Below are 15,525 nucleotides of genomic sequence, written 5' to 3'. Positions count from 1 at the left end.
TTCCACCGGCATTCTTCAAAGAGCTGGAGCAAATAATCCTAAAATTTGTATGGAATCAGAAGAGACCCCGAAAAGCTAAGGAAATGTTGAAAAACAAAAATAAAACTGGGGGCATTACGTTACCTGATTTCAAGCTTTATTACAAAGCTGTGATCACCAAGACAGCATGGTACTGGCATAAAAACAGACACATAGACCAGTGGAACAGATTAGAGAACCCAGACATGGACCCTCAACTCTATGGACAAATAATCTTTGACAAAACAGGAAAAATATACACTGGGAAAAAAGACAGTCTCTTCAAAAAATAGTGCTGGGAAAACTGGGCACCTATATGTAGAAGAATGAAACTTGACCATTCTCTTACACCGTACACAAAGATAAACTCAAAATGGATAAAAGACCTCAATGTGAGACAGGAATCCCTCAGAATCCTAGAGGAGAACATAGGCAGTAATCTCTTCAATATCAGCCACAGCAACTTCTTTCAAGATATGTCTCCAAAGGCAAAGGAAACAAAAGTGAACATGAACTTTTGGGACTTCATCAAAATCAAAAGCTTCTGCACAGCAAAGGAAACAGTCAAGAAAACAAAGAGGCAACCCACGGAATGGGAGAAGATTTGCAAATGACAGTAGAGACAAAAGGTTGATATCCAGGATCTATAATGAACTCCTCAAACTCAACACACACAAAACAGACAATCATATCAAAAAATGGGCAGAAGATATGGACAGACACTTCTCCAATCAAGATATACAAATGGCTATCAGAGACATGAAAAAACGTTCATCATCACTAGCCATCAGGGAGATTCAAATTAAAACTACATTGAGATATCATCTTACACCAGTTAGAATGGCCAAAATTAGCAAGACAAGAAGCAACATGGGTTGGAGAGGATGTGGAGAAAGAGGAACCCTCTTCCACTGTTGGTGGGAATGAAGTTGGTGCAGCCTCTTTGGAGAACAGTGTGGAGATTCCTCAAGAAATTAAAAATAGAACTTCCCTATGACCCTGCCATTGCACTCCTGGGTATTTACCCCAACGATACAGATGAAGTGAAATGAAGGGCCATCTGTACCCCAATGTTTATAGCAGAAATGGCTACGGTCGCCAAACTGTGGAACGAACCAAGATGCCCTTCAACGGTCGAATGGATAAGGAAGATGTGGTCCATATACACTATGGAGTATTATGCCCCCATCAGAAAGGATGAATACCCAACTTTTGTAGCAACATGGACAGGACTGGAAGAGATTATGCTGAGTGAAATAAGTCAAGCAGAGAGAGTCAATTATCATATGGTTTCACTTATTTGTGGAGCATAACAAATAGCATGGAGGACATGGGGAGTTAGAGAGGAGAAGGGAGTTGGGCGAAATTGAAAGGGGAGGTGAACCATGAGAGACTATGGACTCTGAAAAACAATCTGAGGGTTTTGAAGTGGCGGGGTTGTGGGAGGTCGGGGTACCAGGTGGTGGGTAATTATAGAGGGCACAGATTGCATGGAGCACTGGTTGTGGTGCAAAAATAATGAATACTGTTATGCTGAAAATAAAAAATAAATTTTAAAAATAAAACAAAAGAAAAATGTCCTTTGGGTCCAAAATGGTGTCCCACAGGGAATCCATGTGCCTAAATGTGGGAGGAACAAGAGGGAAATGTGCCTAATGATCAGACCAATGCATCTGTAAATAACTCCTCAGCTGCAGTACCATAGCACAGACAATTGCAAACTGGATGAGACCTGGGCATTTCTTGTGCAGTCCTAAGTCTGCATGGGGCACTGAAATTTGACCCATTCCTGATCTCTTGTCTGGGGACAGAGCTTCATCTTCTACCATCTACCAACCAGACAGGTATTTTGATTTCCATATAGAGACCTTCCTCACAGAGACTCTATCTTGATAAGTTTTACCACCCAATAGGGACTAAAGGAGAAGGTCAGGAGAATGAAACTCAAAAGCATGTAACTGAGGCCACCTGAGTGCCAATCCAGCCTAGTCTGGAACTGAGTTTTCTGTGGCTGTTTGCTGGCATAATTAAGAAATTCACTGATTGATTCATTAATGTATATGTGATGCTAGAAATAGAAGTTAATATTGAACTCAGAAATACAAGGTTCAACGTTAACAACTAAATCATAATAATGGAAACTCAATAAGACACGGGATGGGAAGCATAAAATAGGACATAGACGAAGGATATTTTCAGGTAACCTCAGTAGAAAAGCCAAGTCATAGCTGAGGAGGGACATACAGTGAAGTGAGGATATGTCTTTTCATTTTTAAGTTGGGACATAGTAGACTACATTTCTGCACTAAGGAGAAAATTCCTGACAAAAGAATTCTTGCTGGTACATCTCTGTAAGAACAGTACATGAAGCATAATATCACTGTACCTCCTCCTTCTTGAGTATTCAAGTGAAAATTTTTACATGTATTATGTGAAAAGGGGTATGCTAGTGAGATTTCTTTATAATTATCCCACTACCTGTGAGCCTGAACATAGTCTGGCTTATCTAGCCACTCACTTTCTCCATAGAAAATTGTCTGTGGGAGTCCATGGTGTTTCCAGTGGGATCAGAGTGGTTTTATTCCTGTTCTTTATTACATTCTTTTTTTATTACTGTGTTCTATTTTTCACCATACAGTACATCATTAGTTTTTGTTGGGGTGTTCCATATTCATTGTTTGCATATAACACACAGGATTCCATGCAATACATACCATCCTTAATTGCTCTTTATTTCACCAATTTAGTTACTTGCCATTTTGGTTTTTTTTTTTTTATGTATGTGTAGATGTATTTGTGCAGAATGTGTGAGAGTGTGTAAGTTTTTTGTGGTAAAGTCTGTGAGTTAATCATAGTATATTCTCTCCACTGCTTTTTCTAGGGTTTTCCCCCCCCAAAAGAATTGATCTATTATCTTATTATTATTTACTTGTGGATATCTGCTGTCCAAAAAATGAAAGTGAATGTCCTTTTTCATACTTACTGCTCCCATATATTGCTTTATACATATTTCTGACCAGTGTTCCTGTTCATAATTAATTTCAGAGGTGGAATTTAGTGAGTCACCAGTTGCCTAAAACACCAAGTGCAGGGGCACCTGAGTGGCTCAGTTGGCAAAATCTGCCTTCAGCTTAGGTCATGATCTCAGGGTTGTAGGATAGAGTCCCGTGTCCACTCATCAGGGGAGTATGCTTCTCCCTCCCCCTCTCCCTCTGCCCCTGCTCATGTGCTTCCGCTCACTCACACTCTCTCTCAAATAAATAAGATCTCTAAAAAAATATTTTACCACCCAGTGCACATTACCTCATGTGCCTTCCTTAATTCCAATCACCCAATTACCCTATCTCCCATCTACCTCCCCTCCATCCACTTTCAGTTTGTGTCCTATAATCAAGAAATAAAAGAAATAAAAAAATTTAAAAAAATAAATGGAAAAAATAATAAAATGTGGAAGAAAATTTTTTAAAAAATAGTCTCTTATGGTTTCCCTCCCTCTCCATTTTTATCTTATTTTATTTTCCCTTCCCTTCTCCTGTGTTCATTTGCTTTCTTTCTTAAATTCCACATATGAATGAAATCATATGTTATTTGTCTTTCTCTGACTAGCTTATTTCACTTTATATATATATTCTAACTCTATCATGTCATTACAAATGGCAAGATTTGATTCTTTAATGGCTGAGTTATATTGAATTGTGTATGTACACCACAACTTCTTTAACTATTCATCTGTTGATGGACATCTGGTCTCTTCCCATAGTTTAGCTATTGTGGACATTGCTGCAATAAACATTGAGGAGGGTCACCTGAGTGGCTCAGTCAGTTAAGCATCTGCCTTCAGCTCAGGTAACAATCCCAGGGTTCTGGGACCGAGTCCACCACCAGGCTCTTTGCTCAGTGGAGAGCCTGCTTCTCCCTCTGTCTCTGCTCATCCCCTTGTATACACTCTTTCTTAGACAAATAAGTAAAATCTTTTTTTAAAAAATTGAAGTACATGTGACCTTCAAATCACCGTGTTTTTACCGTTTGGATAAATACCTAGCAGTGCAATTGAGTGGTCATAGGGTAACTCTGTTTTTAACTTATTGAGGAAACTCCATACTGTTTTCCAGAGTGGTTCCATCAGTTTGCATTCCAACCAAAAGCGTAAGCGTAAGAGTGTTCCCCTTTCTCCACATCTAAGCCAACATCTGCTGTTTCCTGAGTTGTTTATTTTAGCAATTCTGATTGTTTGAGGTGGTATCACCATGGTTTTGATTTGTAATTTCCTGATGGTGAGTGATATTCATAATTTTTTCCATGTGTCTCTTAGCTGTTTACAGTTGCACAAAAAAAAAAAAAAAAAAAAAAAAAAAAAAAAAACAAGATATCTAGGAAGAAACCTAACCAAAGAGGCAAAAGATCTGTATTCTGAAAACTGTAGAACACTTGTGACAGATTTGAAGAAGGCACAAATAAATGTAAAAACATTCCATGCTCGTGCATTGGAAGGAAAAATATTATTTAAATGTCTATGCTTCCCAAAGCAATCTACATATTCCATGTAATCCTTATCAAAATACCACCACCATTTTTTACATAGCAGGAACAATCTAAAATTTGTAGGAAACCAGAAAAGACCCTAAATGTTGAGCACAATTTTTTATGGTTCTTTACACACAGGTCAGGAAATCGCCATTACAAAATGGAGCCACACTATGATTTGTCCCTGGGAAGCTATGAAAAGGAAGTTCTGGGTCCTATTTCTATATTCCTTATTGCAAGGGTTATATGACTGTGTATGCATTTGTATCCTAAACAATGTGTTGGAGTGGGTACAGGGAAGTGACAGGGACATAGAGTAACACACACCAGGAAGACACAGTGTATTATCTTGTGTACATGTGACAATGTGTGTGTGTGTGCATATGCACATTCCTCTGGGCAACTTGATGAGTGCGAGCAGTCCTCAGAGCAGAGATACACAAGCTCCTCTCTTTCAATGAGACCCTTATAGTACACAGGCCAAACTTAAATATCAGATGATACTAAGGAGGGGTGTCAATGGACAGGAGCTTACTGGAACAAAATCATAAAATGCAATATTGTGGACCATAAACTCTCTGTGACTTGAACTTTAAGCAGCTATGAGTCCACATGATTCTATGAAATTCATTACCACCAATTCTCATCACTTCCCTACATACTGGCTTCCTTCTGAGCCTTGAGTTTCTGACAGAAGCACTTAGTAGGGCCTTTAAAACAGCTGTTCAAAGAACAGAACAGAACCACCTGGTCTGTCAGGAAGACCTCCTCTCTTCCATCCTCTCTTCCATGAGGTATCTATTCAAATGCCACCCTCTAAGCCAATATTTTTGTTTGTTTTTTGTTTTTTGTTTTTTTATTAGGTAGAGAGGCAGAGAGAGAGGAGGAAGCAGGCTCTCCATGGAGCAGAGATCCCGATGCGGGGCTTGATCCCAGGACCCTGGGATCATGACCTGAGCTGAAGGCAGAGACTTTAACCCACTGAGCCACCCAGGTGCCCCCTCCAAGCAAATCTTGAACTGAACACCCAACATAACACCCTATGCACTGTCTTAACCTGCTCCATTTTCTTTAGAGCATCTGTCCCTGTCTCATGATTATTTGATTTTTATATCTGCTTCTATTGTTTAACTATCATTGAATTTTAGTGACTTTTGTTATTCAACACCCACTACTTTATGACTAGAATTCCCCAAACATGGTCGGCATTCAATATATTTCTCAAATGCATGAAATAATTTCTTACTAAAACTGTATAATACCTGACCTTTTGGGGAGTGTCTGATGTTGCAATGAAAATTCCTAATAAGAGAGGAATCAGAATCCTCTCAAGGAGCTGAAATCTATTCACATAATATTGCAATAAGATTTCATAACTGGAAAATATAAAGTGTTGCATTTCCACAATGAGAGCAATGACCATTTTTGTGAAAATTAGTCATGTTATTTTCCTTTGTGCTGGTAGTTCACTCCACCACATGGACCAAGGAAACAATACAGGAATTTCAGAGTTTGAGCTTCTGGGATTTTCAGAGGAACCAGAACTGCAGCCAATCATATTTGGATTTTTCCTTTCCATGTACCTGATCACGCTGTTTGGAAACCTGCTCATCATCCTGGCTGTCAGCTCTCATTCTCACCTTCACACCCCCATGTACTTCTTCCTCACCAACTTATCCTTTGTAGATATCTGCTTCACCTCCACCACAGTACCGAAGATGCTGTGGAACATCCAGATTCAGAGCAAAGTCATAACCTATGCAGGCTGCATCACACAGATGTATTTTTTCATACTGTTTACAGGGCTAGACATCTTTCTCCTGACTGTGATGGCTTATGACCGCTTTGTGGCCATCTGTCACCCGCTGCACTACACAGTCATCATGAACCCCTGGCTTTGTGGACTGCTGGTTCTCATGTCCTGGATTCTGAGTGCCTCGCATTCCTTGTTACAAACCTCTATGGTGTTGCGGCTGTCCTTCTGCACAGTCTTGGAAATCCCCCACTTTTTCTGTGAAATCAATCAGATAATCCAACTTTCATGTTCTGACACCTTTCTCAATAACATGGTGATATATTTTGCAGCTATGTTGTTGGCTGGTGGTCCCTTCATTGGTATCCTTTACTCTTACTCTAAGATAGTTTCCTCCATACGTGGGATCTCATCATCTCAGGGCAAGCATAAAGCATTTTCCACCTGTGCATCTCACCTCTCTGTTGTCTCTTTGTTTTATTGTACAAGCCTAGGAGTATACCTTAGCTCTGCTGCTACCCAGAGTTCCCACTCAAGTGCAGTAGCCTCAGTGATGTACACTGTAGTCACACCCATGCTGAATCCCTTCATCTATAGCCTTAGAAACAAAGACATAAAGAAGGCTCTGATAAGATTCTGTGGGATGGCTGCTCTAAAACCATGAGTTGTCATGGGGCTTAGGAAGTGCCCACAATTGCAGGGCCCAAAATTTGAACAAAATAAAAGTCCTTAGCAACAGCAATAAGACAACAAAGGGAAATGAAAGGTATTCAAATTGACAATGAAGAAGTCAAACTCTCTCTCTTTGCAGATGACATGATACTTTCTATGGAAAACTCAAAAGACTCCACCCCTAAACTACTAGAATTCATACAGCAATTAGGTAATGTGGCAGGATACAAAAGAAATGTACATAAATCAGTTGCTTTCTTATACACTAACAATGAAAATACAGAAAGGGAAATTAGAAAATTGATTGCAGTTAATATAGCACCAAGAACTATAAGATACCTGGAAATAGACCTAACCAAAGAGGTAAAGGATCTGTACTCGAGGACCTACAGAACACTCATGAAAGAAATTGAAGAAGACACAAAAAGATGGAAGACCATTCCATGCTCATGGATCTAAAGAATAAACATTGTTAAAATGTCTATACTGCCTAGAGTAATCTATACTTTCAATGCCATTTCAATCAAAATTCCACTGGTATTTTTCAAAAAGCTGGAGCAAAAATCCCAAAATTTGTATGGAATCAAAAGGGACTCCGAATTACTTAGGAAATGCTGAAAAAGAAAAACAAAACTTGGGGCATCACGTTACCTGATTTCAAGCTTTACTACAAAGCTGTGATCAACCAAGACAGCATGGTACTGGCATAAAAACAGACATGTAGTCCAGGGGATCAGAGTAGAGAGCCCAGATATGGACTCTCATCTCTATGGTCAAATAATCTTCGACAAATCAGGAAAAAATATACAGTGGAAAAATCACAGTCTCTTCAATAAATGGTGTCAGGAAAATTGGACAGCTATGTGTAGAAGAATGAAACACAACCATTCTCTTACACCAAATGTTTAGATACTTTGATCAGATTGTGGAAGTGGTACATGTCTTTTTAATTTTTTTCCTAGAATTTCTATTTTTTTTACCTTTCTGTATAATTTATGAAACACATTTTATTAAGCTTCGTGATATCTCTGATATTCAAGAGATTTTTCCCTTTGTCATTTTCCTAGTCTTTTAATGCTATTTCTAACTTCGGATGTGAAATGTTCAGAACATTTTCATTTATTCAAAGGACTACATGAATGGGTTAAGAATAATTCTTCTCAAATAAAATATATCACAGTGAGCATTTTTTCTTTTTTTTTGAATTATTAATTTTTTATTTTTTATAAACATATATTTTTATCCCCAGGGGTACAGGTCTGTGAATCACCAGGTTTACACACTTCACAGCACTCACCAAAGCACATACCCTCCCCAATGTCCATAATCCCGCCCCCTTCTCCCAAACCCCCTCCCCCCAGCAACCCTCAGTTTGTTTTGTGAGATTAAGAGTCACAAGCATTTTTTCTTTTTTGACTGAATACTATTCCCATGGAAAAATCTACTCTTAGCTACCACAGCCATTTAAATAAGTTTATAACAGAGAAAAATCTGAGACCACTGCACTTTCCTTTTGTGAACATCTTTCCTTTGTATATCACTACCTTAACTGCTCTGCCAGAGAATGCACTTTTTAATTTTAATTCAATTAGCCAACATATAGTACATCATTAGTTTCAGACGTAGAGTTTAATACATCATCAGATGCATGTAACACCCACGGCTCATCACATCACTTGCCCTCCTTATCCCCTGTCACTCAGTTAACCTGTTACCCCACAGATGCCCCCTCAGCAACCCTCAGTTTGTTTTCCAGAGTTACGAGTCACTCATGGTTTGTCTCTCTCTCTGATTTCTTTCCTTTTAGTTTTCCCTCCCTTCCCTTAGGATTCTCTGCATTATTTATTACATTCCACCTAAGAGTGAAACCAAATGATAATTATCTTCCTCTGGCCTATTTCACTTAGCTTAATATCCCCCAGTTCCATCCATGTTGATACAATGGAGGGTATTCGTTATGAGTAATGAGAAATGAGTAATATTCTATTGTATACTTGAACCACATCTTCTTTATTCATTCATTTGTTGAAGGACATCTTGGTTCATTCCACAGCCTAGCTATTGAGGACATTGCTTCTATGAACATTGGAGTCCAAGTGACCCATTATTTCACTACATTTGTATCTTTGGGGTAAATACTTAGTAGTGCAATTGCTGGGCCATATAGCAGCTCTATTTTTAATGTCTTGAGTAACCTCCATATGGTTTTCCAGGGTGACTGTAACAGCTTGCATTCCCACAATTGCATTCCCACATTCCCATTACTGCGTTCACCTTTCTTCACATCCTCACCAACATTTGTTATTCCCTGGCTTGTTAATTTTAGACATTCTAACTGGTGTAAGGTGGTATGTCACTGTGGTTTTGATTTGTATTTCCCTGATGGCTAGTGATGTTGAGCATTTTCTCATGTGTCTTTTGGCCATTTTTTTTTGTCCTCTTTGGAGAAGGGTCTGTTCATATCTTCTGCATATTTCTTAACTGGATTATCTGTTTTCTGAAGAGTTAGTTTTAAGTTCCTTATAGATCTTGGGTATCAGTCCTTTATCTAATATATCATTTGCAAATGTCTTCTTGAGTTCCATAAATTGTCTTATAGTTTTGTTGACTTCTGCTGTGCAGAATATTTTTATCTTAATGAGGTTGAATAGTTCATATTTTATTTTGTTTCCCTTGCCTTTAGAGATATGTCTTGCAAGAAATTGCTGCAGCTGAAGTCAAAGAATTTGTTACATGTCTTCTCCTCTAGGATGTACTAGTGGCTATACATGATCATGGGAATTTATCTACACTTTAAGATCCTATTCTTAAAAAGCTTGTGTCCACCATGCCTCATATATTCACTGAGGGGAAAAAAAAAAAAAAAAAAAAAAATATATATATATATATATATATATATATATATATATGGAAGTACATTTTTCCAAGAGGACTGTACACAGAAAGACAAATATGGATGTAATATGGCCTTAGATTCAAGTTGAATTTAAAGATGATGAAGATGATGATGATGAGAGATTATGCTGAGTGAAATAAGTCAAGTAGAGAGAGTGTAATTATATGGTCTCACTTATTTGTGGAGCATAACAAATAGCATGAAGGACATGGGGATTTAGAGAGGAGAAGGGAGTTGGGCTAAATTGGAAGGGGTGTTGAACCATGAGAGACTATGGACTCTGAAAAACAATCTGAGGGGTTTGAAGTGGTGGGGGGATGGGAGGTTGGGGGAACCAGGTGGTGGGTATTAGAGAGGACACGGATTGCATGGAGCACTGGGTGTGGTGCAAAAATAATTAACACTGTTATGCTGAAAATAAATAAAAAATAAATTTAAAAACATAAATAAAATTAAATAGAGATGACGAAGCAAAATATTAAAGCATCAGGGAGATGCAAATTAAAACCACATTGAAATACCACCTTACACCAGTTAGAATGACCAAAATTAGCAAGACAGGAAACAACATGTATTGGAGGGGATGTGTAGAAAGGGGAACCCTCTTCCACTGTTGGTAGGAATGCGAGTTGGTGCAGCCTCTTTGGAGAACAGTGTGGAGATTCCTCAAGAAATTAAAAATAGAGCTTCCCTATGACCCTGAAATTGCACTCTTGGGTATTTACCCCCAAAAATACAGGTGGAGTGAAAAGAAGGGCCATTTGTACCCCAATGTTTATAGCAGCAATGGCCACGGTCACCAAACTGTGGAAAGAACCAAGATGCCCTTCAATGTACAAAAGGAATAAGGAAAATGTGCTCCATATACACTATGGAGTATTATGCTTCCATCAGAAAGGATGAATACCCAACTTTTGTAGCAACATGGATGGGACTGGAAGAGGTTATGCTGAGTGAAATAAGTCAAGCAGAGAGAGTCAATTATCATATGGTTTCACTTATTTGTGGAGCATAACAAATAGCATGGAGGACAAGGGGAGTTAGAGAGGAGAAGGGAGTTGAGGGAAATTGGAAGGGGAGGTGAACCATGAGAGACTATGGACTTTGAAAAACAATCTGAGGGGTTTGAAGGGGCGGGGGTGGGAGTTTGGGGGAACCAGTTGGTGGGTATTGGAAAGGGCATGGATTTCATGGAGCACTGGGTGTGGTGCAAAAACAGTATGCTGAAAATAAATTTAAAAAAATGAATTAGTATAATGTTTTTATTATTAAAGGGGATTGCGGGATGGAAAGTTGTCCTGATCTCAGCAGGGCTCCTCATGAGTCTGAAGTCAGGTGGGCATCTACAGATTGGGTTTCTAAGGCTCACCCATTAGGTATGTGGCTGTAGTGCTCTTCTCCCTTGATCCAGTTTAGGTCATTTTACTTATATTGTATATGTAGTTAATCTTATATTGTTTAAAAATTGAGCTTATCAAATGTGAATTATCTTAATTTACTTCCACTATTTTAACATCGACATTTCACAGTTGGATGAGAAGTCTCCCACACCAATAGGTGTGATTCAACTGTGCTCCGAATCTAATCCTGAGTCATGCATCACTAAAATTTCTAAATTCTAATCAATTTACTGGAACATTGTGACATGTAATAAACTGTACTCATTTATTGTTTTTTTTAATTAATTTTTTATTTTTTATAAATATATATTTTTATCCCCAGGGGTACAGGTCTGTGAATCACCAGGTTTACACACTTCACAGCACTCACCCAAGCACATACCCTCCCCAATGTCCACAATCCCACCCCCTTCTCCCAAACCCCCTCCCCCCAGCAACCCTCAGTTGGTTTTGTGAGATTAAGAGTCACTTATGGTTTGTCTCCCTCCCAATCCCATCTTGTTTCATTTATTCTTCTCGTACCCACTTAAGCCCCCATGTTACAGCACCACTTCCTCATATCAGAGAGATCATATGATAGTTGTCTTTCTCTGCTTGACATATTTCGCTAAGCATGATACACTCTAGTTCCATCCATGTTGTCGCAAATGGCAAGATTTCATTTCTTTTGATGGCTGCATAGTATTCCATTGTGTATATATACCACATCTTCTGGATCCATTTATCTGTTGATGGACATCTAGGCTCTTTCCATAGTTTGGCTATTCTGGACATTGCTGCTATAAACATTCGGGTGCACGTGCCCCTTGGATCACTATGTTTGTATCTTTAGGGTAAATACCCAATAGTGCAATTGCTGGGTCATAGGGCAGTTCTATTTTCAACATTTTGAGGAAACTCCATGCTGTTTTCCAGAGTGGCTGCACCAGCTTGCATTCCCACCAACAGTGTAGGAGGGTTCCCCTTTCTCCGCATCCTCGCCAGCATCTGTCATTTCCTGACTTGTTGATTTTAGCCATTCTGACTGGTGTGAGGTGATATCTCATTGTGGTTTTGATTTGTATTTCCCTGATGCCGAGCGATATGGAGCACTTTTTCATGTGTCTGTTGGCCATCTGGATGTCTTCTTTGCAGAAATGTCTGCTCATGTCCTCTGCCCATTTCTTGATTGGATTATTTGTTCTCTGGGTGTTGAGTTTGCTAAGTTCTTTATAGATTCTGGACACTAGTCCTTTATCTGATATGTCGTTTGCAAATATCTTCTCCCATTCTGTCAGTTGTCTTTTGATTTTGTTAACTGTTTCCTTTGCTGTGCAAAAGCTTTTGATCTTGATGAAGTCCCAATAGTTCATTTTTTCCCTTGCTTCCCTTGCCTTTTGCGTTGTTCCAAGGAAGATGTTGCTGCGGCAGAGGTCGAAGAGGTTGCTGCCTGTGTTCTCCTCAAGGATTTTTATGGATTCCTTTCACACATTGAGGTCCTTCATCCATTTTGAGTCTATTTTTGTGTGTGGTGTAAGGAAATGGTCCAATTTCATTTTTCTGCATGTGGCTGTCCAATTTTCCCAGCACCATTTATTGAAGAGGCTGTCTTTTTTCCATTGGATATTCTTTCCTGCTTTGTCGAAGATTAGTTGACCATAGAGTTGAGGGTCTATTTCTGGGCTCTCTATTCTGTTCCATTGATCTATGGGTCTGTTTTTGTGCCAGTACCATGCTGTCTTGATGATGACAGCTTTGTAATAGAGCTTGAAGTCCGGAATTGTGATGCCACCAACGTTGGCTTTCTTTTTCAATATCCCTTTGGCTATTTGAGGTCTTTTCTGGTTCCATATAAATTTTAGCATTATTTGTTCCATTTCTTTGAAAAAGATGGATGGTACTTTGATAGGAATTGCATTAAATGTGTAGATTGCTTTAGGTAGCATAGACATTTTCACAATATTTATTCTTCCAATCCAGGAGCATGGAACATTTTTCCATTTCTTTGTGTCTTCCTCAATTTCTTTCATGAGTACATTATAGTTTTCTGAGTATAGATTCTGTGTCTCTTTGGTTAGGTTTATTCCTAGGTATCTTATGGTTTTGGATGCAATTGTAAATGGGATTGATTCCTTAATTTCCCTTTCTTCTGTCTTGCTGTTGGTGTAGAGAAATGCAACTGATTTCTGTGCATTGATTTTATATCCTGACACTTTACTGAATTCCTGTATAAGTTTCAGCAGTTTTGGAGTGGAGTCTTTTGGGTTTTCCACATATAGTATCATATCATCTGCGAAGAGTGATAATTTGACTTCTTCTTTGCCGATTTGGATGCCTTTAATTTCCTTTTGTTGTCTGAGTGCTGAGGCTAGGACCTCTAGTACTATGTTGAATAGCATTGGTGATAATGGACATCCCTGCCATGTTCCTGACCTTAGCGGAAAAGCTTTCAGTTTTTCTCCATTGAGAATGATATTTGCGGTGGGTTTTTCATAGATGGCTTTGATGATATTGAAGTATGTGCCCTCTATCCCTACACTTTGAAGAGTTTTGATCAGGAAGGGATGCTGTACTTTGTCAAATGCTTTTTCAGCATCTATTGAGAGTATCATATGGTTCTTGTTCTTTCTTTTATTGATGTGTTGTATCACATTGACTGATATCAGATCAATTAGATTTTAAGCCAAAGACTATAGTAAGAGATGAGGAAGGTCACTATATCATACTTAAAGGGTCTGTCCAACAAGAAGATTTAACAATTTTAAATATCTATGCCCCCAACGTGGGAGCAGCCAACTATATAAACCAATTAATAACAAAATCAAAGAAACACATCAACAATAATACAATAATAGTAGAGGACTTTAACACTCTCCTTACAGAAATGGACAAATCATCCAAGCAAAAGATCAGCAAGGAAATAAAGGCCTTAAACGACACACTGGACCAGATGGACATCACAGATATATTCAGAATATTTCATCCCCAAGCAACAGAATACACATTCTTCTCTAGTGCACATGGAACATTCTCCAGAATAGATCACATCCTCGGTCCTAAATCTGGACTCAACAGGTATCAAAAGATTGGGATCATTTCCTGCATATTTTCAGACCACAATGCTCTAAAGCTAGAACTCAACCACAAAAGGAAGTTTGGAAAGAACCCAAATACATGGAGACTAAACAGTATCCTTCTAAAGAATGAATGGGTCAACCGGGAAATTAAAGAAGAATTGAAAAAAATCATGGAAACAAATGATAATGAAAATACAACGGTTCAAAATCTGTGGGACACAATAAAGGCAGTCCTGAGAGGAAAATATATAGCGGTACAAGCCTTTCTCAAGAAACAAGAAAGGTCTCAGGTACACAACCTAACCCTACACCTAAAGGAGCTGGAGAAAGAACAAGAAAGAAACCCTAAGCCCAGCAGGAGAAGAGAAATCATAAAGATCAGAGCAGAAATCAATGAATTAGAAACCAAAAAAACAATAGAACAAATCAACGAAACTAGGAGCTGGTTCTTTGAAAGAATTAATAAAATTGATAAACCCCTGGCCCGACTTATCAAAAAGAAAAGAGAAAGGACCCAAATAAATAAAATCATGAATGAAAGAGGAGAGATCACAACTAACACCAAAGAAATACAAACTATTATAAGAACATACTATGAGCAACTCTACGGCAATAAATTTGACAATCTGGAAGAAATGGATGCATTCCTAGAAACATATAAACTACCACAACTGAACCAGGAAGAAATAGAAAGCCTGAACAGACCCATAACCAGTAAGGAGATTGAAACAGTCATTAAAAATCTCCAAACAAACAAAAGCCCAGGGCCAGATGGCTTCCCGGGGGAATTCTACCAAACATTTAAAGAAGAACTAATTCCTATTCTCCTGAAACTGTTCCAAAAAAAAAAAAAAAATGGAAGGAAAACTTCCAAACTCATTTTATGAGGCCAGCATCACCTTGATCCCAAAACCACACAAGGATCCCACCAAAAAAAAGAGCTATAGACCAATATCCTTGATGAACACAGATGCGAAAATACTCAACAAAATACTAGACAATAGGATTCAACAGTACATTAAAAAGATTATTCACCACGACCAAGTGGGATTTATTCCAGGGCTGCAAGGTTGGTTCAACATCTGCAAATCAGTCAATGTGATACAACACATCAATAAAAGAAAGAACAAGAACCATATGATACTGTCATTAGATGCTGAAAAAGCATTTGACAAAGTACAGCATCCCTTCCTGATCAAAACTCTT

At 38.5% G+C, this 15,525-nt stretch overlaps 2 protein-coding genes across 2 annotated transcripts in view; one reads left to right on the top strand and one right to left on the bottom strand.

Annotated features, from left to right (window-relative positions):
• Positions 1-15,525, bottom strand: part of LOC309862652 (olfactory receptor 7C2-like) — a gene marked incomplete at both ends in the record, with an annotated part of 72,353 nt that overhangs the window by 36,706 nt on the left and 20,122 nt on the right. The gene's annotated exons all lie outside the window — the stretch shown is intronic.
• On the top strand, positions 6,021-6,959 carry LOC309842415 (olfactory receptor-like protein OLF4; the record flags this gene model as incomplete). The annotated part of the gene is made up of 1 exon (XM_082686552.1): positions 6,021-6,959. One exon carries the CDS (start codon positions 6,021-6,023, stop codon positions 6,957-6,959), a length of 939 nt encoding a protein of 312 aa, XP_082542678.1.

The sequence above is a fragment of the Mustela nivalis genome (genome assembly GCF_964662115.1).
Source record: "Mustela nivalis genome assembly, chromosome: 1".
Classification (NCBI taxonomy): Eukaryota; Metazoa; Chordata; class Mammalia; order Carnivora; family Mustelidae; genus Mustela; species Mustela nivalis.
The sequence above is the reverse complement of the archived record's forward strand: the minus strand, read 5'-3'. Positions and strand labels throughout refer to the sequence as shown.